This window comes from Prionailurus viverrinus, chromosome B4, assembly GCF_022837055.1.
Source record: "Prionailurus viverrinus isolate Anna chromosome B4, UM_Priviv_1.0, whole genome shotgun sequence".
NCBI classification, from domain to species: Eukaryota; Metazoa; Chordata; class Mammalia; order Carnivora; family Felidae; genus Prionailurus; species Prionailurus viverrinus.
In genome coordinates, this window is record NC_062567.1 from 85609866 (window position 1) to 85637196 (window position 27331).

Here is a 27331-nt window from a genome sequence, read left to right on the forward strand (position 1 = left end):
AAATCAAATTACTTAGTGCAACACTCTTGCTAGGTGGTGATAGAGCTGATGCACAAATATTTTCCTTAGGAGAGAACCCAGCATTTTCCACAGCAGCTCCCTGCATCTGTGTTCAGCTCTGAGTTTGTACCGAGTACAATGACAATAAAGCAATTAACCATTACTGAGCAGTTACTGCGGACCCGGCCCTGTGCTGAATGCTTTCTTCATGTCTGCTCATCTAGCCCTCCCTGGAAAGTGGTGCTGCCATCATCTCCTTTACAGGTAGCAAAACTGAGCCACTGGACACGTGAGATTGGCCCAAGTTTGCATACAAGTACAAGTGGCCGAGCCAGGATTCAACTCGGGCAGTTTGAGCTCATGTTCCTAACCACTGCCCTTTCTTCCTGTGGCTATCACCTCTGTCCCCGACTCATGGACAACAACCCTTTCCATGCTCCCTCGTACCTGAAGAATATCCAAAGATCTCTTACATCAATACAAATTATCTTCCCATGTGACTAACAAACTCTACTTAGTCTGCATTTTTTTCTATCCCTTCAAACATGGTTCTAAACCTCTTCACCACTCTGGCCTCTGGAATATTCCTGTTCATTCATGCACATGTTGAATTGTGTTACCTAGAGAGAGAGAGACTTCACATGTAAAATAAGATTAATAATAGTTCTTCCCCAAAAGGGCTGGTGTGAGGATTAATCAGGTTACTCATGTAAAGCCCTAGAAACTAGAAAGAATGCCTGAGACAAAACAAGCCAACAAAAAAACATTATGTATTATTTGCCTCATACTTCAAATGCTTCAGTCTGGGATTACATTAAGTTCTGGTGTCTACACCACACTGACCAGATTGAATTTACTGTCCACTTAAATACATTTTAAAAAAATGTGAGCCACTGATAAGCTTCATCTCGTATATCCTGCTAGCTTTTTCCCCCCTTTCAACAGGTAATACACTTTACCTTCACTGTTGTTAAACTTCACCTGGTGAGTTGTAGCCCACTTTGCCAGGTACTAAAGGTCTTTCTGTATCTTGCCAGCTCATCTTACCTGACTTCACACGATCAGCAAATTAGATGACTAAACCCTAAAAATCATGGTGATGGCCACTGTGGCCCAAAGAGAAAACTTTAGGATTCTACATTGGAAAATTCCCTTGTGACACTGATGCACTGTTTCATCCTATCTCAGCAGCTAGGGATAGATAAAAGTTACCATCATGAACCATTTTATGCCAGTATTTGTATGTGCAAATATTCCATTCCTACAAATGCCAAGAGACTTCCCGGCCCAGCCCTTCCATGGGAGTAAAGTTGTTCAAAGCATGATTTGGGTGGGATGGGGGAACCACAGCCACAAGTGCATTCTGCCAGGGGCCCAACCATAAGAGACCAGAAGTCCACACAGGGGAATGCTTGACCCATTTCAGAGACAAATAGGGGCTTCTGGGGGGGGGGGGACTTCAGAACTATCCAGCAGTCAGTGGGAATCTGAGATAAGGAGCTAAACCATAGGAGAAATCTTTACTCTAACTCACACTTTTCAAGGAGAAGGACCTATGCTCCAGAGTAGGAGACTGGCAAAAAGGAATTTGCAGCCAGCTGACAGGTGCAGGCAGGGCCCCTCTACCTCAAGCAGCAGCATCGGAGAGCCTAAGGGGGAACATCACCACAGAAGCCCTCCAGCATGTGGTGTCTGGATGCAGCCAGGAGGGCCGGATGCTTGGATAGCCTTCAGAGTTGGGCACTTTGGCCTCAGGCCAGGAAGAGCTGTAGTTTTTAAACCCTAAGTACACAGTGGCTCCTTCCTGGCTCTCTTAGATGCCAGGGGTAGACTTCAGAGCAGGGGTTCTTCTATATTTCAGAATAACCCGGAGGGCTTGCTAAAACATAGATTGCTAAAGCCCTATACCCTGGGTCTCTGATTTAGTTGGTCTGGGGTAGAACTCCAGAATTTACTTTTCTAACAAGGTCCCAGATACTACTGCTGGTTTGAGCACCACATTTTGAGAACCACTGATTCAGGGCAAGGGGTGTCAGGGTCAGGTTCAAAAATATCCAAGGGGAAGAGATGGGGAGGAAGTCCAGAGAGAGAAGGGTCTCTTACATGCCCTCTGTGTAGACAGTGAGTGGCTTGATAGGAAAAGTAGAGAATGTTATGACCCATCACAGTCTCTATGTCTTTGCATGTACTTGTGAGTATTTGATAGTAATATTTTCTTTCTGCTATTCCCTTCTACAGGTTATGGGTATAGCTAAGGGATTATGCAAATATATACAGAAAAGAGAGGGAGCCATGCAGAAAAAGGTAGAAATAGCAATTTAACTTTCACGGTAGAGAATGGAAGTTAATTTTCACTTTTCTCCATACTATTTTTCAGATACCTGTGAAACACAGTGAGAGATGTGGTGAACTTAATGTAGTCAATGGAAGAAGATCAAATATACTTCTGGACTCAAAGGAAGGCCATTATCAAAGAAGCAGCTCACTGGCAGGTATGGATAGATGAACCACTTATGAGTAAGCAGTTTAGGAAGGTTGTGTACCGGGCATTTATGTCCATGAACATCAACAGGAGGGAATAGTTCTTTACATTCTCTTGGGTTGGAGGAAGTTACATCATGTTTCACTGTCTTACCACTAGCAAAGGGGAGAAGGCTGAGAGACAAAACACCAAAGAAATATAACTGGTTTTGAACTGAGAAATGTTGCAGTCTTGTTTAAAACCTAACTCCTATCCTCAAGAAAATTCAGACTTACCAGAGGAATTCACCTTTCCATATTCTGAATGAGTATGGAAAACTGTAAGTTAAATGGAGGATAATTCTGGACAATTAAAAATGAGGGAAAGAGGGGCGCCTGGGTGGCGCAGTCAGTTAAGCGTCCGACTTCAGCCAGGTCACGATCTCGCGGTCCGTGAGTTCGAGCCCCGCGTCAGGCTCTGGGCTGATGGCTCAGAGCCTGGAGCCTGTTTCCGATTCTGTGTCTCCCTCTCTCTCTGCCCCTCCCCTGTTCATGCTCTGTCTCTCTCTGTCCCAAAAATAAATAAACGTTGAAAAAAAAATTTTTTTTAATTAAAAAAATAAAAAAATAATAATAAAAATGAGGAAAAGAGATAGCAAAGAAAGCCACCCTGGCTGGACTTCCTGGCTTCATTTTAAGGACAATTAGTGGAATGCTTCTTCACTCCTATAGATAGAGCTACATCATGAACACATTTGACCTTCCTGATCTTTCCTTAGGAGGACCTTGAACATGACAAAATGGGGATCTGAATTCAGGGCAGTTATTATTTACAACATAGTCAGCCAGGCAATCCAGAAAATGCTTGTTATTTTCAATAGATAATCATCAAAATGAAAACACAGAATTTACAATGCTATCACAGAACTCTGAGACCTTTAAAAGTGGGTGGCAGCCCTCATTTTGAGAAAATAGCATTCCTTGTATCATGAATGAATGAACTGGACCACTCAAAGCTTATCTGCTTCACTACTGCAATGTATTTAAAATAGATTTTAAATGCAGCCATCCCCTCAATGGTTTACACTCCATAAACCATTTCAGGTGAAATCAAAGATGCCACTGATTATAATGTATGTCATCATTTTACATACAAGTAGGAAAGAAAAAAAGTTAATTAGAAACTCTTGATTTTAGAGACGTGAAAATGTCTCTAAAAACAAACAAAAAAACCCTGTAAGTCTTAGCACGGATGGGAAATCCCAAGGTACAGGCACTAAGAACATGAAACTGGGGGCGCCTGGATGGCTGAGTCAGTTAAGCATCCAACCCTTATCTCAGCTCAGATCTTGATCTCAGTGTCATGAGTTCAAGCCCCACATTGGGCTCCATGCTGGGGTGTGGGGGCTACTTAAGATATATATATATATGTATATACATATACATATATATATATATATATATATATATATATGTATATACATATATATATATATAGCGCACACACACACACATATATATATATGTATGTGTGTGTGTATATATATATATATATATATATGGCACTCTGACTTCCAGCCTTGAGCTGGAGAGCAGCCCTGCTTCTTAGCAGCTGGGGGAAATCACTTTGCTGTGCCTCAGTATACCTATCTGACATTAACAATGCCTGCTTGTCACTAAATTACTGAAAGAATTGGATATAATTCTTTATTGTGTTGCGGTATTTAACATGTGCCTAGCACTTATGTCTTCTTGTCCTGTTACTATAAATTTGGCAAGAGTGGAATCATCAAGTTAACAAGTCTTCAACGATGTTCTTTCATCTGAATGAGTTCACCTAGTCTCAGTTGCCACTGAGACTGCCAAACCTTCAGACGTTGTTTCAAATAAGTGGCACCGGCTTTGCCTCCTTAGTGCCTTAGCTCCATAGAAATAAAATGAAATCATCTTCTAAAATGAAGTCAGAGCATCTTCTCAAACTGAAGAATCCCTCTGAGCCCTAAGGAGCCAATGACTCAAACACAATGGGTGATAGCTTGCATATTGCTTTGCATGACATTTGCACAGGACCAGTTCTTTCTTGCTAGAAGAAGAAACCCGCCCACCATCTGCTTCTTTCCTAGTCCCTTATGATCCCCTAGGTGTTTAGTCGGCTGCCTTTGCCTAGGAAAAATAAAGCAACTGTCACGCATCAAGTAGTTCTTGCGTGTCCCTCTACAGCTAGTTACCTCGGCTGAGGAGAGAAGGGCAGATCTGTTCCAGTCTGTGCACCAGTCGCTGAGGAAAGAAAGGCAAGTCTGTCCCAAACTCTGCACTAGTCACCTGGCATCACTGTAGACTGAGGTGCATCATACTACACCGAGGGGAGTCAGTGACTCAAAAACCACTAAGCCACCAACAACAGGAGGCAGCCCCTCCTGAAAAAAACCGCCAACATACATGTGCCTGATGGGGAATCAAATGGTTCACAGTTTGCTAAGTGGCTCAGAAAATAGTTCCTGACCACCAGTAGCTTCTGAATCAAACCAGTGCAATGCTTCTCCTTCCCTGAGTGTGAATAACAATGGGGTAGTGAACCTATGACAAAGATTTGTTTTCACTCTCAAAACTGTCAAGTTTGGGGCGCCTGGGTGGCTCAGTCAGTTAAGCATCCAGCTTCGGCTCAGGTCATGATCTCACAGTCCGTGAGTTCGAGCCCCGCGTCGGGCTCTGTGCTGACAGCTCAGAGCCTGGAGCCTGCTTTGGATTCTGTGTCTCCCTCTCTCTCTGACCCTCCCCCGTTCATGCTCTGTCTCTCTCTGTCTCAAAAATAAATAAAACATTAAAAAAAAAACAAAAAAAAACCTGTCAAGATTTAAAGTAAATATACAACAGCCAATGTCTGGCAATAAAGAAGAAAAAATAGCAATTAATCAGGGCCCTATTGCTGCAGACCTCTGTCAACTCTAATCATCTGTTTAAATTCAGCCCTTGGATTCATGACTACTTGCTCAGAAGTAATGATGGACCCACATTTACGTAAATCTGATCAAAGTTCACTCAGTTGTTGATTGTGGGGAATAACTGACTATTTTTGTAAATTCAAATACCTATATTATTGGCACATAAACTAGGCAATGATCTTACAGAAGAAGATAGTGAATATCTGTTGTTCATACAAGAGCTAAAAATAGCACCCTAATGAATATATGTCCTATAGGTTATCCTCCAGATGGTGAACACAAATAACAATTCATACTGCTCTTAGATTTCTATGACATATGACCCATACATGAACAGCAAATCCAACCGATCAGCCATAAAACCCCAAATTCATACCTAGATACTGGAGCCTGAACACTGCACATGTAATTTAGCTTATTAGGTTTTTAAAGATGCTATTTTATCGTAGGATAATTTGTGTGTGTGGGTGTGTGTGTGTGTGTGTGTGTGTGTGTACGCATGCATGCTTTATAGCTTTAATGAGGATAAAAGTACCTATCAGGCTTTTCAAACTATTGGGAACCTGTAAAATATACTTTTACGAACATTTAGAAACATGGGAACCTGTGTTATACTGAGATTTCAAAAACTGACTCTAAGAAGAAGAAAAACTACTGAAAACCAACAAGTATGGCATCACTTTATCTTCCAAAAGTGTCATTCCTCATGGGGTAATATACATGGAATGCCAGAAACTTTAGGGATTATTTAGTCCACCACCACTGTTTTTACAGATGTGGAGTTCAAGATCTGATCTAGAAATTGGCACTTTAAACACAAGGGGTGGTGTGGGGGAAGGGTGGGGACAAGAGTCCAGAAGATGAGTCCTGGAGACTGGCAGATCCTGGACAGGGCACTGGAGCTTCCGGGAAGGAGGACAGAAGGCCTGGCTGGGTAAGTGGCTCTGTTAAAGAGCTAGGAGCTTTGAAGAAAACTAGATTCAAAAATGAGAAGGCCCCAGGGAGCAGCTGTATCTATGAAGAGGATAATCCAACATGAAGATACTCCAGGCCCAGAAGTTTGGGTTCTCTTCTCAGTCTGGGGATCATCTGGTGAGAGGTGCTTCCTGAGATGAGGAGCGGGCCTGTTCCCAGGGAGAAAGACACTCTGTCACCTCCCTAGTCATGGAAGGGCTAGAAAAGCAAACTCATTGCAAAGGGCATGGAACTAGACATAAAGCCAAGGGTGGATATGAGTGCAACGGCTGAATTGCTGATTCAGTGTCACTCAGAAGAGAAGGGCATCACCTCCTTACCTGCTCATCTGTCTCCAAACTAATGCAAGATCCGGAACAGAAAAACAGGCCCAAAGGCCGGCTCCTCAGTGTGAGTCTTAAAAGGCCCCTGGAGATGGAAGAGTCCTATGTGCAAGAAGCTCAAACCCTGGCAGGGAGAAGGGAAGGGGAGACAGCAGGGGTGCTGCTTGCAGCTGCCCCCCCCCCCCCCCCCCAGAGATGCCGCCCTGGTCTGTGTGCATGCCCTAGCTGGCTGACCTCCGTGACCAGTACTCCGTGGGCTCCCTGTCACCTGGCTCCCACCTGAGATCATCCACAGGGCAGCCCTGGCAAGAGGTGAGGGTGGAGGTGGGGGATGGAAGAGAAAGAAGTCAAAGTATTTCTTCCTTTTTCTCCTGTAGCTCCTGCCCAGGGGCCCTCACATGTGACCCCACTCTCCTGGGCTCTGCTGGAGCAAGTCCTCTCTGGGTCTTGCAGGCCTCAGGTGTAAAAGTCTTTCTGAGCCCCAGTGCCCCACCCCCAGCCCGACCCCTGTGCGGGGTTCCTTTTACTGCTTCATTCAGTTGACCCACCTGAGTAGGTGTCTGTCTCCTGCTGGGACTCTGACAAGACATTGAGGAATAGAAGCCACGGGATAAACATGGTATCTTACAGACACTTCCATTTACCCAGCAAAACATCATGCTGAAATGGAGATAGCTTATAGAGTTTAATGGAAATCCACATACACATTAAAATAAAACAGACCTTCAAAAGCCATCAATTGTCAAACTCCAAATACTGCTGCCTTGGCAGTTCACTCTCCTTACTCTCTGGAATCTTCAGTGGGAAGACCAGGAAAGGATGATTCCCTCTAGGGAATGAAGACTCCCTCAGGCTGTCCTGCTTTGCAAATGGAAGTCAAAGCTAAATTTCTCCCCTGCTGCCTACTGGAGTTGGTCTTCGGCCAGGAGTCAGTCCTCGGCCATGACCTGAGGTTTGCAGGGAAGGGGAGGCAGTGGGGACAGACCTGGAGCAGGGCCAAGGGCAAGCAGGGATGCTCAAAGAGGCACGTGACCCAGAGACAGGGGACTGAGGGACGAGGGCCTCCTAAGACTGTAGGCTGCATAGGGAAACCACCCATCCTCTAAGGACGTGTTGCACAGAGTCTAGTACTTTGCTTTCAAAACAAAGAGCCGGTCTTTAGCAGAAAGCCAACGTATGTTGTTACCAAAGGGGACAGACACGTATGTAATACGTATTAGAACACTTTTCACAAAATCTAGAAGTTTAAAATTGCCTGCGCGTTAAGTGAGGACACATTAGTAATTTAAAATAAAACCCAAATGTATCTTATTCCTGATAATGCTGGATAGATTAGGGGTTAACCAAAATCTCTTGGCCAAAATTCCTTTCAGCTGAGCCCAGAAAAGAGACTAGAGCCTTTAAGGGCTTGTGCACAAAGGGAGAAACTCATGGGATTCTGGGAGGGGACGGAGCAATGTCACTGGGCAGAAGTAGAAGCAGCTACAGAGTCCTCCCCAGTCCCTTCCAAACACTTCCTTCATTTAAAGCCCTCTCCTCCTTCCCCTCTCCTGTTTTATGCCTCTGCTAAGATTTTACTGCAGATCAGGTTCTGAAGTCAAAAAACATTTGTATCCTACCAGCTTAAATTAGCCACGGGTATTAATCCCAGGTATACAGATCAATCACAGGTCTATACATGACCTGCTACTCTGGGCAGGTACGAGACAGCCTTTACCTCTTAATACCAGCCAGATGATTCATCTTAGATGCATTTTATTTACATGGAGAAGGATCATCTTTCTCAATATCTAATCTCAAGCAGCGTTATTTTATTTCCTATCACTATTTTAAAACAGATAAAAATTATGGAAGGCATTCGAGACCAGGAAGAACCAGACAGAGAATGTGCTCACCTGCTATCGCCAGCATTCGCCACATACAGCTTCCCCAAGAGGCAAACCACAATGAGGGCTGTGCAGCCACCAGATATATTATATGAACTCCTCTCTCGTTCTATTTGTAGGTCCTAGAGAAGAAAACAAAGTTAGCGTTGGATTGTACAGGAACTCATATCAAAGACTTTCTTAACCTCATTCCCTTGACACAGCCCTCGGAGTCAGGATGTGCTTCAAAGATGAGACAAGAAAATCGTTAATACTTTTCTACCACCTGAAGAGCATTTAATCACTGAGGCCACTGGCATAAAACTGTCGTCTATTAGCCCATCTGCAGACCAGAGACAGGAAACAAGGGATGGCAAACACATCTAATCAGAACAAAAATGAGAAAAAGAAAACCAACTGCATTCAATAATAAATACCCCAGCTTGTGGAAAATTTAGTCTTTGTATGGAATGCCTGACCTGCCATGTGAGAAATACCATAAATAGGCTGGTAATGCTGACTACTTGGACCTGAGCAATGTTTTTAACCCCAAAGTCTCCAATAAATAGTTTCTTTTTGCAGCCAGATAAGAGAAGTGACTTGAAGAATTGTGTCCTCTTTTCAAAGCAGGCAGGAGCCAACCGGTTGCCCTGTCTTACTCATCAAAGCTAGAAGCTTACGAACTCTGATCTGACTTCATTGTCCAACAGCCACGGATTCACAACAAATGTGTGTTTGACACACATTCACAGCCACAGCTGATACTCAAGGAGCACCTCTTCCAGGTCAGGCAGGGTGCGAAGCACCGTACAGAGAGAGTCTCAGCTAATCCCCATAACCGTATTATTAACCTTCATGTCGGGGGGGGGGGGGGGGGGGAAGGGGGGTAACTTGCCTACATTTACCAGGTTGGAGTTTGGATTTCAATGTGATTCTCCTCATCCAAAGCCTATTATCACCTGCCACCTACTGAGGCCCCCACACCCAGAAAATCAACAACAGACCAAGACTTCTCTTGACAAATAGGCATCACCCAAGACACAGGTCTTTGTGAAATTCTGGGTCAGTGACAGAAGCATGGGTTCTGTGACCCCAGAAACATGTGAGTGGAGTTAGGAAAATAAACTGGATGCTGGCTAAAATAAGGCCAAACACTTCCATGGTAATCTATGGTTGAAGCTGAGGGAGGGGGAAGGAGGACAAGAGGAGATGGGGCCTGGGCCGATTCTGAGGGTCCCCCTGGCAGACCGGGGGCTGGGGCACTTTTTTGGTTCTTAGAAACCCACAGAGTCACAACTCTGCTGCTTCAACCAGCCTCCTCCTGGAAAAGGGGAGATAATTCAGTAATCTGGCATTTATCAGCAAATGCTCGGCTCCAGAGGCCAGAGGTGGTAACACAAGTTCAAACAAATCACCAGTGAAAAGCTGGAAACAGGGCAAGAGCCTGAGCCAAGGACACAGATGAAGATCAGCATACTGGTAAAAAGGAAGTAGACAAAAAGTACAAAATCGGAATTTGGGAGAAACTAACTTACTTGGGAATCAACTGGGGAAGGGGGAAGGGAGAAGAAAGGCTGGGGAACCACGGGGAGGGGTTAAGAATGTGTGTGGGGGGGGTGGGGGGACGTGGTAGTTTCGAAGAGAAGAAAAGCTGCAGAGAGTCCAGCATGAGGACCGCCTTCAAAGACTGGATCTTACAAATTTACTCAAATTGTGTATAAATTAGTTTCTTAAATGAGTACTGTGAGGATGAAATCAGATGCTATGTGTGAGGGGCTTAGCTGGCCATCTCGATCCTTCCCAGACCCAGAAGCTCCATGACCAGAAGCAGAGACCTCTCTTGCTCACTGCTAGACCCTCAACACCTATGCCAGGCCAGGTAAAAAGATAGTTTAATAAATATCTGTTGAGTGGGCAAATGAAGAAATACCTTTAAAAATGCCTGGGTGTCCAAATTATCTCTTTACCACCTTACCCCTTCCGTGACATGAGAAATGTGTTCCCTGTAATTGACAAAGGAAGAGCTTAGGATGCAAATAAATGCTAAGATTATAATTAAGCAGGAACCCATTCTTCAGTTCAGAGGCAGTCAATTGGCAAGAATGAATGAATGGTTATCAGAACCTACACAAGAATGGCAGGAGCCCCGAGGGTGAGGAGAAGGAGCATGAGTATCAGCCAAAGATCAGCCAAAGAGACTGTCACAAGGAAATGAAAGGGAAAGAAAACATCCAGCTGTCAGAAGTTTTGTCTGTTTAACCTCCAAACAATGCATAAAAACAGAACCAACAACCCTATTCACAAAGCAGTTTGCAGATGGATGTATTCCCTTTCTTTCCCACTTAAGTAAGTAAAAGAAAGCTGATGTTATGATAGATACATATTTCATCAAATTCGTATATACACTGGTGTGTCAAGTCCACACTCAATACGACTATGCTACTGTTTTTAATATACTGGAAGGAACTGCTGGGGCTAACAGAAAGTATGTTTTCATATCCAGAATCAACATTTGTTTGAATACCTAATGTCTGAATGAAAGACAATTTTTATTTAAGAAAATCCCTTGAGCACCCAACTGCTTGCATGCTATACATGGAGTGGGGTGTGAATAATGCTTGAAAGACTTAAATCACTCGTGCAATCCCAAAGAAAATGCTATGATACACAGAGCCCAAGTGAAAGCAGCATCCATGGCAAAAATTTCCACTGGGACTCCAACAAGTTCATCCTGCATCACAGGTGTGTTCTGTATCACAGTTAACATTGCCAGAAACTCTGATCCGGAAATTATTTCTTAAAAAAATCAAGACGAGTGTACGTACGACACCACGATTTTCTGCTACAGCAGAATGCCTATTTGCCTTTCATCTGGAGGAAGATGTTACAGCTAGCTTGCGCAATTAATCCCTTGCTATTACGTTAATAGCGCGATTCAGCATTTTGTTCTAATTGACTTCATCCTTTCTTTCATCTTTTCCTATATTTCAACTACGTGCCCTCTGTAGCTCCCCCAGCATAAGGAATGCTAAGTTTGGCAACACTGTCACATAAACAGTGGACTAAAGTCTAGCCATGTTTTGTTCAGGAAACTCTAATAGGTTTACCCTTCTATCACCCCCCACCGCTTCTGTGATAATATACACGTGCATGTGTGTGCGTGTGCAGATGCCCTTGCATGCACACACACACACACACACATGTGAATTATGTGTGTGCTCTCTGTGATCACAGTGACTAGGATTTGAAAGATGTGTTTCCACAGACTTCATCCCCCTGAAGGATTCGCTGACATTAAAATACACTCTCCTGTTTCTTCTAAAACTGGGTGTAACTAGAACATATTCTAAAAATAATTGCTTCCCCTCCCCTCCCTAGAAGCCAAAATAGCACATTTATTTTTTTCCTACACCACCTACTCCTCTTTAAAAGATGTTTCACAAAATCTTAGTACTGAAAGGAACATTAAAGGACCATCTGCATGGGTCTTTTACTACCAGATCAAACATGATAAATGAAGTCAATAAGGATATTTACTGCTGAATTAACTACCCTTCAAATCTTCAACTTTTCCAATTAGCTTAAGCTTCCCACACTCTACATTAAAAATACATAAAAATGTAGAGTTATTATTTTGTAAACCCTCATGTTTGGGTATTTTAAAAAAAATCAATGAAATCATGGGAATTACTGCCCACTGCTTTGTGCTAAACAAGAACCTGTCTGGAGTATTTCCCCATTTTAGCTGTCAACAAGACCCAAGACATAACTCTAGAATAACTTGCCAGCAAAACACATGCATATACTATCATTCCTTTTCAAGTGTAATCTAAAAGACCAATTTACACACTCATAATATTCAATTAACAAGATAACTGTTTTACCAGCTCAGTCAAGGGTCCTGCAGACTGCTCAAGATGGCTCAAACAGTCCCTTCTGTTTAGTAGGACTGATTTATCCTGTGTTGTGTGTCTGTCTAAATACTACGTTTAAGCCAGATTTACCTCTAAATCATAAGAACGGATCCAATTTTTAAAGACTTGGGATTTAATTTTCTTTTTGTTTCAAGGAAGGATACTGGCAATGAAGGGAAGTAGCAGAGATGTGTGAAATGAGACTAATTCAGCAGGAAAGAACCGCAAGAAAGAAAATATATTGCTCGGGATGGTTATAATTTGGTTTGAAAGTCCCAGGGATGATGCAGCTTCAGGATCATTCTTTGTTTCCTACCAATTTCAGGTTGCAAAAGGACAGCAACATGAGACAACAGAAGGGAGCGAGTGTTGGGTAGTTTCAACAGGACTTGGCAGCTCCCCATAGATGGGTTAAAACACGGCTCTGAGCACATTGCTAATAGTGTCAGTCACAAATAATAAGATTCTGCATGGTTTTAGTATCTGGGTCTGATTTTGATTTATTCTGGGAACAAGCCAATCTGTCAGCCAGGCAATGAGGAAGGAAAAAACCAATACTGCCTCATATTGCCACCTGCTGGCTGTTTGTGGAATCACATGCTCAATCCTTCTAGGAGGAACTTCCTGTTCTACCAAAACAAAGACAAAACAAAACTCTAGCTTATCAAACACAGAAAGACATGTGTTTAAGAAAGCAGGTCCATAACTTACGATGAATATGCTAATATTTGAAAACACTAGGATTTATAAACTATAAATAAGCTTTGCATTTATCCTCTTTTTCACAATAGTGAAATGAGGTTTTTACTAATAAATCCAAGCTGAGTGCTATTTCCAAGCATTAACTCAGTGACAGGAGGATGTATGGTAGTTCTACAACAAAAATATTGCCATTTTCTTCCTTCCTAACAACCAAACTTCTATACCGGCACTGAAAAGGAAAGAGGACAGAATTTTTGAAATTCCTCCTGCCTTTGTCCAGAGCTCAAATTCTATAGCTGCCAGGCTAAAAGGCTCATCTCTGCTGACTTAGGAGAGCAGTGGTCTCCCACAACTCCACAAACAATGGAAGTGATTCCCCTCATGAGTCTGAAAGGCTGGCCATGCAGTCTTGTTTGGGGAGGCTCCGGAAGCAAGAAGACTGACCCCAGGATCTAAAAGACCTTATCTTATCCTCATCCATCATCCTGGGCCCAGCAACAGCCTAAACACAATCGGTGGCAAATGTCAGCTGTTCAAGGAGGCATCGTTACAAAGCGCTGTGGGGAAGCAGAATTGAAGTCAGTCAGAAAGTTCCTGAGATTCTGGTCCTTTAGAAGGGAACCATGGTTCATTTTTCCATAGTGGACACAGGAAGAATGGACTACACAGCCTTCTCAGTGTGAAGAAAAATCCAAGATGAGATACAATAAGGGGGCCAAAGGGTAAACGTGCCTCAGCAGGCAGGCACAGTAAGTATTAGAGGCCAGGGGTCAGAGGTCACCTTCACCACAAGCCGCATGCTGTGTCAGGCAACCAGAGGATCAAAGAGGAAAGGAAAAGCAGTGCCCTCAAAGAAGCTTACAGTATTTGATGAAACTGTTATCGAGACGATAGTTGTTCAGAACGTATCTTTCACTTCTGGTAGTCTGTATTTTGGAACGAGGACCTACGTTTTCCTCTAAAGAAGTACTATTTATTCTTGTGGCTTGGGGTTTCTAAATCTTTTACCTGACCCTCTCTTTCAGATCGGTATCAACATGTCACCAACCCACTTAATGTTACTTAGAGCATCAAAATAAATGAGATGTTCTGTATCTCTATATGCATATAATGTGGGGCTACAAATGCCCCCAGACATATAGTCTAACCTTTTATTTCTAGACTCCCATGGTGTCTAGAAGAATGCTAGCTATAAAATAGAAGCTCAATAAATACTACTAATTGAGAAGGACAATGCAGAGAGAGAGAGAGAGAGAAAGACCGAAGATCTTTGATTCTATGTTGCTGAGCTGCTGTAAATAAAGCAAAATCCCAAGTGAAAGGCAAGCTGTGCCTGTAAAGATATTGCAAGTTACTTCTGAATCTCAGGAAGGGTAGCTGCAAAGGTGTCATCAGCAAGGCAAATGTGAGGCTGAGATGCTGGGCTTGGGGAATTTTTAGGGATGAAAAGTGTGAGGGAAAGTAAGAGAGCCACAAAGCTGAAATAATTGAATCTTACTTAATACCGACTCTTTCTATTACAGAGGATCAGAACAGCACAGAACCTGAAATACCTTAAGGATACTGAGAACTAGGAAAGCTAGAAAGTAGCTGGCTACCGTGAGGGAAAAATTTAGGAATGGCTGGGAAATTCCCAGCGTGCCCCACTCTGCAAGGCCAGAGGAGAATCCACCAAGGCCAGGCCAACGAGATAAGGAAATGAGTTGCACGTTGGGCACTTCAAAAAAACCAGTTTGCCCTCAAACACGGACTCTCAAAAATATCCTGTTGAGGGGTACCTGGTGGCTCAGTCAGTCAAACATCTGACTCTTGATTTCAGCTCAGGTCATGATCTCACCATTCGTGAGATGGAGTCCCGGGTCGGGCTCTGTACTCAGAGCACAGAGCCTGCCTGGGATTCTTTGTCTCCCTCTCTCGAAAATTAAATATAAACAAACAAAATAATAAGACATTAAAAATGTAATATTGAAAAGGGACAAGGGAACAAGTATTTTATACAAGTTGGCAATGGCCTTCCAGGCCATTAAATTGAAGGTACACTGTATAATTTCTGTGTTGTGGGTTCTGAAGCTCACCGCAAGGAACTTAATGTTTAAGTCAGGCACGTTTCTATGATACTAGAGTCCATTTTTCCTCAAGTCCCTGATGAAGCAAAGAAAAAACAAGAGCATCTCTCTGTAATTAGGGTAAACATAAGACATTATCCAAGCAGGGACGCTTTTAAGACTAAAAGGGGACAGTATATTAATAATTATTCTGGGCCAACCGACATTAACTGGCTCAGCCCCTAGCTGAACAGAAGGTAGGGCCAACCCTACCAAGCACCCTGCGAACCAAGGAACGATGAGTCTTCTCATTTAATAGGTGAAGCAGGTGGGGCAAAGTCCAGGTAGGCCTCTGGCATGCTGGCGACTAGAGAGACAATATGACAAAAACTGAAGTGTGAAGAGGAAGCTGCATGCTGGGAGGAACCGAAAAACAGATATGACTTAAAGCCAAAAATTCATAACGTGGCGCACCGGGGCCTCCACAGGTAGGTTCCCGACCACCTCTCCAATTCACCTTACATCCATCATTCCTACCCTTGACATCAGCTCGTTGCCTTAGGCCCATGTGGGTTCTCTGATGTAGTTTCCCTGGAACCGGCCTCCTGTGTTCTGTCTGCATTACTCCTCCTCGCCCCCATCCCCAGCATTATTGCCCCAAGGGACCCCTTCACTTCATCTCTTTATAGGGCCCCTAGTTCACCCTGCATTTCTCCACTCAAGGCCCTTCCCACTTCTATTTTGCTCATCTAACACTTGTCTTTGCCTAGTTTGTTCAGTGCTCTTTTCCCAGTTAGGCCTGGCATAGAGTTAGTTCTGATCACTCATTTATTGACTGAATGACACGGGAAAGTGAAATGATCTTTTGCCGACAACGAAGCTTCCAGGGTAAAAATTGCAGGCAATTTAACTGGCTAGTTAAAAGCAGAAAAAATTTAAAAGACAAGAATGAGGCCCTTGACTAAGTATTTTTCTGAATGACCCTCTCATTTCCAGGAGAGTGGTTACTAGTACCCTTGAGGCATTAATGGGCAGAAACAGCTGGAGACCAGTGAGGAGGCCTGCCTCAAAGTGACATTGGCCTCTAGTGGACAGAAGTGGGAATACAGCAGTTGCAAATAAAAGATGCCCCATGGCATAAGCAATTACAGAAGGAAATGAAAAACCCTACGTTTCTTTTTGTTTTTCACTTCTGTCACGTAAGCAGATTTTTTTTCCTCCCATTAGGAGAGTAACCTACTGTCACATTTTTTTACCTCAATTAAATATTTAGCGTTCTGAACATCGAGGTCTCTAGACAGCTTCTGTGACAGCTGGTGAGGGAGATTTTATACAGAGCCGCGTAGGAGTCAATTTTACTACCTTGATTCCTTTTTCCCTGAATAGTCTTTTCCAGCTTCCTGGTGATTTTCTTGGGATCGAAGGCTACCAGACACTCCTGACAAAGAGATGCATTTTAAGCCACCTGCTAATCAAAGGGTAAACATCTACACGACAAGGAGAGATGCGCGCTGACCAAAGAAGGGACGGGTTAAAGTGAGGACAGGGTGCAAACATGAGGTGCGAAGACAGGAAGCATTTTGCCTTGTAAACAAATCAGATGGGTGGTGCTGTGCAACATTATTTACGTTTCTCCCCTCCTTCGCACACAGACTGATCCTGGACTGTGCTGTGTCACATGCTCCGTTCTGCGGAGCTGCTCTTAACCTGTTCCTGCTTCACTGAACAGCTGGTCATCACTTAACTCTCCGGGGTTTTAGGATAATACGGCAGCTCGCTCTACTCCCGTCTTTAGAACATCTCTCAATATTCCTTGCTCTTTACTTGCACGCAGGCTGTTGCTCAGGAAAGAAAAATCTCTGGAGCCACAATAACGGCCTCAGCAGAAAGTGAGCTCAGAAAGGGAAGGGGGTGGCACCGAGGGGTGGCCCCTCACCAGGCGGAGGGACAACAAGGGACACTGTGAGAGCAGCTGCGCACTCTCCCTTTGTGTGTTCCCAGAACGGAGGCTGGGAGGGAAGGGGGCTGAACTCTTTGATCAGACACATCCCAATTTAAATGTACAAACAATCCATGTTCCCCAGGAAAACACGCAATTCTCAGATAATGACCCCCTGATTCCCCTCCAGCAGTTCCTTTTTTTTTAAGCATTTAGAACCACATGGCCCATCACGGTAAAAGAACTGTCCTCTGATCAGATTGGTACAAGAAAGGTACTTTGGCGCCCTTTACTAAAAGCTGTTTCTCCAAACACCTGTGATTCCTACACATGTGTAAGACAGCAACCAGGCTCACATTTCAGTTAAGTGGCATTGTACCACCAGCTGGCATCAGGGAGTCTGCAGAAAGAGAAGCAATCGTAGGTACAATTAAAAAGCCTGTTAGCTCGTACACTATCCCTCCTTCCATCGTTCTCATTTTTGCCAGCACTCAATGCGAGGATCTCTGTCCTTGTGCCAAACCTCTGTTGGGAATGGAGTATCGAACGGAGAAGACCCAAGCGGCGTCCCACAACAAGAGGACAGGTCAGAGACCCGTCGTGGGGAAGCTTCCAAGAAACAAGGCTTTGGTTGAAGGCTTGGGATTCTCTCTCTCCCTCCACCCCCGCCCCCTGCCGCCCCGGGCCCCTCTGCAATACCTACCATTTCCTTGAACGCACTTTCAAGAGCCCCGATGACCAGGCACTCGTGCGGAATCTTCTTCTCCGTAAAGAAGCGCGTGGGCGGGGTGCTGGGGGAGCCCGGGGCCCCCACGCCTCCGCGGAGCGAGGCTGCGCGGGTCAGAGTCCGGCTGTTGGCGGGCGTGCTCTCGGGCTCCTCGCCCAGGCAGGTGGGCGGCAGGACCGCCGAGTTCTTCAGGATCTCCACGATGTCCTGCAGCTGCTCCGTGACGTGGTGCTGCAGCAGGCGGGAGGCCACCACGGCAGCCCCAGACCCCGCGTGACCGTCAAACAGCGACCAGTAGTGACAGGAAACGCCCTCTGATTCCTGGGGGAGGGAGGCGACAGGGAGTGAGAACGGCAGTGGCCACCGCCCCAGGCTCACACTGGTGCGGCAAGGCCTGGCGCTCAGCGCGTCACCTCGGTCCTCTGTCTTGGGTTGGCCGACGGTGGGGGGTTGAAACATGGCAACGGTACTCAGGGAAGTGGTCCCGGACTTGTCACTGCCGCTACCCGCCGCCCAAGGGGTGAAGGGGTTCCTGCCTCTCGGCCTGGGGGAGAGGCCGGGCTTCCAGGCAAGCTCGGTTACCACTCTGGGGCAAGATCCACTTTAATCTGATGCGCAGGGGTTTGAGAGAGAACTCCACGCCAAGAGGGAAGTCTTGAGGAGTCCAGCTTTAACCCGTAAGCCTCACCTCTCTTCGCAACCCCAGAGCAACCTTGGCCTCGAGGCTCCGGAGAAAGTGAAGTTCTTTTTGCAGGTTCTTCAAGGGGAAATAAGTAGACCCGTTTTTCCCCTTTAGAGCCTTTTCACTCTCAGATAATTTTGCCCCATCTTCTTTGGTCTACATCCTATATTTTTAGAACATGTTTTCTTCCTTAGACACGGAGTCTAAGATGCAGCCAATTCAAATCTCCTTATTTCCTGCCTCCCTCAGTTTCCCAGCTGGTACACAGCATCTTTGTTTCCTCTCCCTACCCCAAAGCTACGCGTTCCTCATGGTCGCTCATGTACCATGGATTTAGTCTGAGTTATTTCTAGACCATTTCAGATGAACGTTTTTAAGAACCGTGTTTGAATTACGTGTACCTAAGATCTTAACTGTAAGATCAGTCAGTAAAGCAGCAGACTCTTGGTTTCGGCTCAGGTCGTGATCTCATAGCTCCTGAGTTCCAGCCCCATATTGGGCTCTGCACTGACAGCATGGAGTTGGCTTGGGATTCTCTCTCTCTGCCCCTCCCCCACTCATGCTGTCTCTCAAAATAAACTTTAAAAAATCTTATAGAAAAATAAGAGCTTAATTTATTCAATAGGTAAGATGCATAGGTAATAAAACAGGTAGGGTTTTATTGTGACTACTTGTGACTACTAAGCTTATCTGTACCACAGCAATATTGAATCATTTTTCAAGCTAAAGCAATTCAATAAAGTTCTTTTGGTCTATTCTGGAACAGTGCTGGAAGATACTGTATAGTTATGGTGACATATGCCATTATTCCATGGTGCCCTTTAAATTTTGCCTTCATTCAATTCTGTGCCATGTGCTGAGATAAAATAGTTGTTTTTTAGTCAACAACAAATACTGAGTGTCCCTATGTGACAGGCACAGAGTGGATATTGAGGAAAAACTTGGCTGCAAGAGGTATAGACATGGGCTGATCTTCATAATCCAGTGGGGAAGACAGATACTGATCAAATAATCACCCAAACAAACATAAGATCCCAATTCTGGATCTTGGTGCTATGAGGCCAGCTTGCAGAGGGGCACTTTGGAGGAGGCTTCCTGGGGACATGAGGGCTAGGCTAAGAACTGTTTGGAAGTTCACAAGATAATGAGAGGAGAGACCACCAGGTAGTAGAAAGAACAGGTGCCAAGCCCCTGTGGGAGGAAGGTGCATGAACAGCGAGAGGAGACTGAACCATGGCCATGTGGCTGAATAGAGGAAAGAAGCAGGAAAGGGGTGGGGAAAGACATGAGGCCAGACAGGGACATGGCAGCTAGACCACTCAGTCCTTCCAGGACACATGAAGGACCTTGACTTTAGCCTAAGAGTAACAAAAAGTCATCGACCGAGCTTGGGATGACACACTTGATTTATGTTTCTAAAAGATCACTCAAGCTGTGCTGTGAGGACTAGGAGAGTGAGAGTGAGGATGTCAGTAGAAGGTGAACACCACCCTAAAAAAGGCATTCAAATTCAAGCAGTAACAACTAATGAATGACTCAAAGCACCATACAACAGAGGAAGGAGACTCCCACTCAGAGGGCAGTAGAAACAACAAGGACATCAGGATTCCAAGATCTGAGTTCTCATGGCATCTTCAATGCCAATCAGTGGGAGTGGGAGACAGAGCAAGGTCACTGGCTGTGTCACTCCATCCCTGTCACTTACCATCCTTGGGCCATGGTTGCCTAATAAGGGCAGGTGATAGCTACCTTACAGGGAGTGGGGATTTAGCAAGGTTAAAGGGTAATTTATGCCATGTGAGCAACTAATACATCTCACTCATGTGTCACTTCTACCACTACCAGAACAGTATGGTCTTGGGGAAGTCATTTTCTGACCTTCTGTTCTTCACCAACTTGAGAAGCTCCCCTAGAAGAGTCCAGTGCCCCTGCTAACTCTAAAAGTCCAATATTCAAGAAGTACAGATCCATGGGAACTGGGGGAGCGGGGGAAGAAGTCAGGCCAAGAAGAATGTGGACGGAGTGAGAGCTGATATGGCAGTCAGTCGAGGAAAATACCAGGAGGCTGAGGTCACGTGGCTGCCTCTGGTATATGCTCACCTGGTGTCTACTCTCCCTTCTTCCTCGCTATGTATTCTATCTGGGGCAGCCATGTATCTGCTATAGCTCCTCACCAGCCCAGACTCCCTTGCAACTCAGTGTGCCTGTATGACCCTGTGCTGTCTGTCCAGTGAACTACGAGTGGAAGCCTCCTGGGTGGAGCTTCTGGGAAAGCTATTATTTTCCCGATGAAAGGGACGACTCAAGTGGCCTGACCTTTTGCCTCACCCCTCCACCTTTCTTCCTGCCTGGGTCACAGAAGCAACACCGGGAGGCAGAATAACCCTCTTGCAACAACGGCTGAAGGCTGTAGCTCAGTGTGGGGGGACAGGAAGTCTAAAGGAGCCCGAGCCCTTGGGGTCTCGCTTGGGATGGTGCACAGGCCCTGAACAGGCTGCCTTCTGGGCTCTGTGTCATGTGGGCTTCGTGACGTTTTGATAAGCCGCGGTTGCTCGTTTCTGTAACAGGAGCTGGGAACACAGAGGTGAAAGGATGTATGTGTTATCTAGTATCCTGGGAGTTGGGGCATGGGTGGCAGGAAGGAGGACTGTGAGATAAGGAAGGCGGGTGCACGTACACACACACACACACACACACACACACACACACACACACACAGACGCACACAGAATTACAAGTAGGCGAAATGGCTATCTACCAAGAATAAAACTGAACCCCTTGGAAAATGTTCTTAATTTAGGGCATCTGTAGCTAGAATGGAGTCAGTCTATGAATCTATATTTTCACAAGCCTCTGCAATGTAGCATTTCCTCTTATTATGAGTGCGAGGCAACAAAGCACTGCGGGGTGAGCAGTTCCTGTGACTGGTCACCAATAGAAATAATGCACGGTCATTCCACACATCCTGGATTATTGTTTATGCTCATCATTACTTCTCAATGATAGCAGTTATTAAACTCCCCACTAGCTCTCATCATCTGCTGCATTAGTAAAGTACATATTGCCATATTATATCCTCACACCTAGGGAAAAGTGGCAAAAGAAAAGGATTTCTTGCTTATCGCATCTAATTCTCCAAAGGTCCTGAGGCTGCCTGGGAAAAACACGCACACAAAGTCCTTCTGCAACCAATTCAAATGGAAACTCAGCAAACATCTTTAAGGAAGCTGTGGCTGGAGCCAGTGAGGGATGAAATAGGAATGACTGTGTCCGTGTCTGGGTACAGATTCTGTTACACCCAACAAATCATGTTTCTAGAGTCATAATTTGAATCAAAGAAGATCAAACCCCGTGAAATAATGATGCTTTTTTTTCATATTTATTTTTGAGAGAGACAGACAGTGAGCTGGGGAGGGGCAGAGAGAGATGGAGACACAGAACCTGAAGCAGGCTCCAGGCTCTGAACTGTCAGCACAGAGCCCGACACGGGGCTCAAACCCATGAACTGTGAAATCATGACCTGAGCCAAAGTCGGACGCTTAGCCAACTGAGCTGCCCAGGGGCCCCACCCAATGCTACTACCGTTTTTAAAAAGCAACTATGAAATATTTCTGACAAGTAATCCAGCCATTTCCTTCAACAAGGCAAAGCATTCTGAAGGCGTTGCAACAGCAACCAGTTGACACATATCTGGGCAATTTTTAAGCAAGTCAAGAGAAACCCTGATTCGGGGCTTTTCTGAAGCAGGGCCCAGAAGCACTCGACACCCTGCTTTCAAGAACAGTTGTAGAAACTCTGGTACAGATCATTTTTAAAATGCAATTAATAATTTGCACAGCTAAAACTTGTAAGACATATCTTTTCCACCAAGAGTTTATTTCTTGCTAAAGACGGAATAAATCTAGCCCTTGATGCAGGCACTAACATAGGACCAGTATCTCTGAAGGCGGGCCCCTACCACTGAACTTTTATAAAGCTCCCCAGGGGATTCTAAAGACAGGCCAGAACTGAGAACCCCTGGTCTAATAGAGAGGGGGCCACTCAATAGTCAGGAAACCCTCACCCTGGTCTCACATCTGTCATCAGGTCTCCATGTGATCTTGCATGAGTCAGTTACATCTCCCTGAACTGACCAGACCCGCAGCATCCAAACTGTGTTTCTTGGTTCTTAAGTGGGCTCTTAGGGAAGAGGAAGTTAAGTGGGTGTTTAACTGATTAGTCCTCTATTAATTCAACCAGAGCAACACAGATTTATCAGTTGTAAACATCAGGGTTTTGCAAACGATTTGGGACAAAAGACTTCAACTATTTAAAACCATTTTTGAGGAGCGCCTGGGTGGCTCAGTTGATTAACCAGACCACTTTGGCTCAGGTCATGACCTCACGGTTCATGAGTTCAAGCCCTGCATCGAGCTGGATGCTGTCAGTAGAACCTGCTTCAGATCCTCTCCCTCCCTCCCTCTCTCTCTCTCTAAAAAACAAACATTTTTTTAAAAAGCCATTTTGAAAGGGGCACCTGGGTGTCTCAGTTAAGCATCTGACTTTGGCTCAGGTCATGATCTCGCGGTCTGTGAGTTCGAGCTCCGCGTTGGGCTCTGTGCTGACAGCTCAGAGCCTGGAGCCTGTTTCAGATTCTGTGTCTCCCTCTCTGACCCTTCCCCATTCATGCTCTCTGTCTCAAAAATAAATAAAAACATTAAAAAATTTTTTAAATAAAAAAAAACCATTTTGAAAGCCTTTGAACTAGGTAAAACCAAGTTCATCAAGAGATTTCAAAATCCTCAGTGTCCTTCTATGGCAGGAAACTTAGAGCAAGCGATATGTTATTTGGGAAACTACAACCACAAAGCAGGCCCTCCCCACATACTCTAGATGCCAAGTCAGCTCTGAAAGCCTCAGAGACCATAGAGTCCCAGAAACATCGAGTTACAGGGCTAGAGAACCCTTCCCATCTTTTAACAAACCTTACATGGCAGGCAATATTCTAAATGCTTTACAGATATTAGCTCACTTAATCCTACCACAATCCATCCTATGAGTAGCTACTCTAGGAGGTGTGGTTATTATTCCCATTTTATAAAGAGGGAAAAGGGAGGACAGAGAGTGTAACTGTTTGAAGTTCCCACCTATTAAGGAAAGCAGCTGGGAGCAGGCTCCCCACTCTGAGCCATCAACCCCTGTGCTATGCTAAGCTGAACCCCCCCCCCCCAAAACACACACACTTCCCACCCCAGAGGGAACACTTGCTCTAATGAAAACCTGCCACTATGATCTGCTTCTACCCTCTGCAACCTGAGCTGTAACCAGTTATTTTTTTCTAAAACACAATATCTGACCATATTTCTTTAGCCAGCCTAACCTCCTCCTCCAGTCTAGGAGCACCCAGGGTGCCATCCCTGATGTCTCTCTCTTCCCGTTCTGTCACTCCAAATCCCACCCACCAAGCCATGGCATTTGCAGCTCATCACAAACCACAGTAGTTTCCTTGGTGCACCTGTGAGATTCCCAGGGCCCAAGATCTAGGCTGCCGAGATCAGGACGGCTGACAAGGAACGAGAGAGGGCACTGGGGATGGGGAGTAACCCCACTCCAACCTTTGCCTGACCCCCACCTATCTCTTAGTCCTCATCTTAAGTATCACCTCCTCCAGGAAGCTCCCACTGCATCCTGGGCCCAACCCTACCACAGCATTCATCAAACTGTGCATGTCTGCCTGATCACCTGCTTGAGCAGTGATAAACTAAAAGAATATTCTGGAAAAAGGGAGCAATGGTCAGGCAACGCAGGTGAAAAGGGGACTCTATGTGGCCCATGTGGACAGCGGCCTGATTAAGACCGACCTTGAGGGCTTGGTCAGGTTGGGGTGGGATTCTGGAGTCAGGGCAGACCAAGGAGCTTCAATCTGAAATGCCTCTGTACCGAGGAGCAAGGTGACAGCGGGCTTAAGAGGTGCCAGTCCCATGGCCTTCTACAGTGCACTGCAAGACGGAAGCATTAGAGAGGCTCACAGAGAACTGTCCTGAGGCAAAGAGGGCAGAGAGGAGGAATCAATGGGCCTGGAGAGGAGATTAATGATTTCACAAGACATTGCAAAGATCAGGATGAGGCTGCAATGGGCTGTACGGTGTTTGGAATGGAATCAAGATCATAACAGAGGATACAGATCTACTTTTGAAAGTGACACGATCAGACAGGATGTGCCATGCATTTATTTTGAAAAGGATACAAGGACCCCCTTCACCCTCACCCTCTTCTTCATTCACAACAATGCCATCAAATGCCATCAGGTAGGAATGTATGGTTTGGTGCATAAAGTCTGATCTGAGAACCTTGAGGAAAGAACAATTCCTAAATGTCACACCAGCATCGAGGGCCTACGTGAACATCAGGGGTGAATCTACAGGGGAGGTCTGCAAGATCACAGTAGTGTGAACACGGTGTTTTTAAAATGTCTCAAAATCTTCAATTTAACTGCAAATACATCTCTGTTTCGTCACCGCACAGAATAGAACCTTCAACGACTCCCCAGTGCCCTGGGTCTCCTAGAGGCTCACATGGCTTATGGGCTCCACATGATCTGGTTGCTACTCCCTCTCCAATGCCCTCCCTTGCTCCTTGTCAGTGGTCCTGATCTAGGCAGCCTAGCCCTAGGCCCTGGGAATCTCACAGGTCTGCCAGGGAAACCAAAGGGAAAAGACACTGCCCTCTCTGGCTGTACCTGACTCACTGAGCCCCATCGCCCTACAGGACCAGGTTGAAACACACACGCATGTAATTCTCTTCTAAGCCATGGAGGCTTTTTGTTTTCCCCCAAAGGAAAAACAAACAAGCAAACAAAGTTGCACCGTATTCCTCTCCCCAGAGGGTTGAACTGTTGAAAACCACACACTTTCTTCAGCTCCTGTGCCCTGCTGGGATGTCCAACCCACTACTGCTAGTAAGGCATGCTGGTAGGAACAGGCAGAGCTGTGTTCTCCACCTGCCTGACTCAAGCAAAGGTACCAGAAGAGGAAGGGAAGGGAAGGCAAGGCCACAGCTCCTTTCAACGTCCTCTGCACCCACCCCATCACCACCACACCCCCCACATGCTTGGTCACTTTACAAGCAAGGACTCTCTCTCCAGTTTGGTATCAGCTCAGACAGTAACATTTTGACTTTATATGGTACATACACAGGATTTTGAGTTTTACACGATCTAAGGGTCCATAGGTAACTTTGTCACTGGTGTCAGTATACCAACGTATCACGATTATTATTTTTTAACTTTGAAAGTTACTGTTATTTAAATTTTTTTTTAATGTTTATTTATTTTTGAGAGAGCATGAGCAGGGGAGGGGCAGAGACAGAGGGAGACACGGAATCCCAAGCAGGCTCCAGCCTCTGAGCTGTCAGCACAGACCTGATGCGGGGCTCAGACTCACAAACCGAGAGATCATGACCTGAACCAAATCAAACGCTTAACTGACTGAGCCACCCAGGTGCCCCAGCAGAATCATTTTGAAAGCTGGGTAATTTATATGCACTTTCAAAGGAGCGAATACAAACAAATCCTATCTCCTGTGATATGTCTTAGCACGGAAAGAGCACAGACTTTAAATCAAGACAAACCTGGGTTCTGGAATTTACTACCATGTGATTTTGGGCACATTTCTTAACTCCTCTCACCAGTTTCCTTATTTAAAGAACAAGATGAAACTAGGACACAGTAAGGATTCATTCATAATACATGTCTCAGAGTCTCCTCTCCTAGGTGCTGGGCTTATGCTGAGCACTGGGGACGTAGCACAGAAGAAGGCCATGGTTCCCAAACTTTTGAGGCTAACAGTCTAGAACGTGACCAGGTCATCACAAGTGTGCTAGAAGGGGAAGTGTGTGGTGCCACAGGAGTGGATAGTATGTATTAAATGTGCAGACAGTCACGGGGTATGCGAGGGGGAAAGAGACTATAAAGAGATAATGTGAGGAAGTGATCTGTAGTGATGGGAATTTTGTACCCTCATTGTGGTGATGCTTACCTGAATCTATACATATGTTCAAATTCTGAAACTACACACCAAAGGTTAATTATACATATAACCTTTTTAATGTTTATTTTTGAGAGGGAGAGAGAGTCAGAGCATGAGCAGGGGAGGGGCAGAGAGAAAGGGAGACCCCGAATCTGAAGCAGGCTCTAGGCTCCGAGTCGTCAGCACAGAGCCGGACACGGGGCTCGAACTCACAAACCGTGAGACCGTGACCTGAGCCGAAGTTGGATGCCTAACGGACTAAGCCACCCAGGCGCCCCCATATACTTTTTAAAATAATAAGATGTATAGCAGTGTCCAGCATATACAAGAACAAACAAAACTAGAATAGTAACTAGTTGGCACTATTAAGTGGCCTGGGGGCATATGTGCAGGCAGGGAGCAGTAAGAGTCCCTGTAACCAGGGAGACAAAGCTGCACACTTTAGCTCCTTACTTTCAACTCTGCCAGATGAGGTGCTCATCAGCTTCCGTTACTTCTATTCTTCTTAAATTACTTCCCCTGCGAGAAATCTAAGTTCTACGGACACCTAATGATTACCCACCACGTTTCATCTCCACCACACCATCATAAAACGGGCATCATTATCCCATTTTACCTATGATTTAAGCAGGACACAGTTAAGTAACTGTCCTGCTATGTGGTAATGCCACGATACGAACCCAGGCCTTTAAAGTCCAAATTAAGTCATCTTTCCAATTTCCTCGTACATACAAGTTTGTGTCATTATCTC

The 27331-nt window shown here is 45.2% G+C and overlaps 1 protein-coding gene across 3 annotated transcripts in view; it reads right to left on the reverse strand.

Moving 5' to 3' along the window:
• PPM1H (protein phosphatase, Mg2+/Mn2+ dependent 1H) overlaps nt 1–27331 on the reverse strand; it is a 262452-nt gene that overhangs the window by 116868 nt on the left and 118253 nt on the right. For all 3 annotated transcript variants that reach the window (XM_047865360.1, XM_047865359.1, XM_047865361.1), the window contains exons 3-4: nt 17869–18213; nt 8596–8708 (exon numbers count right to left, since the gene is read on the reverse strand). In XM_047865360.1, the coding sequence (XP_047721316.1) occupies nt 8596–8708; nt 17869–18213 (458 nt within the window). The remainder of the gene's footprint in view (nt 1–8595; nt 8709–17868; nt 18214–27331) is intronic.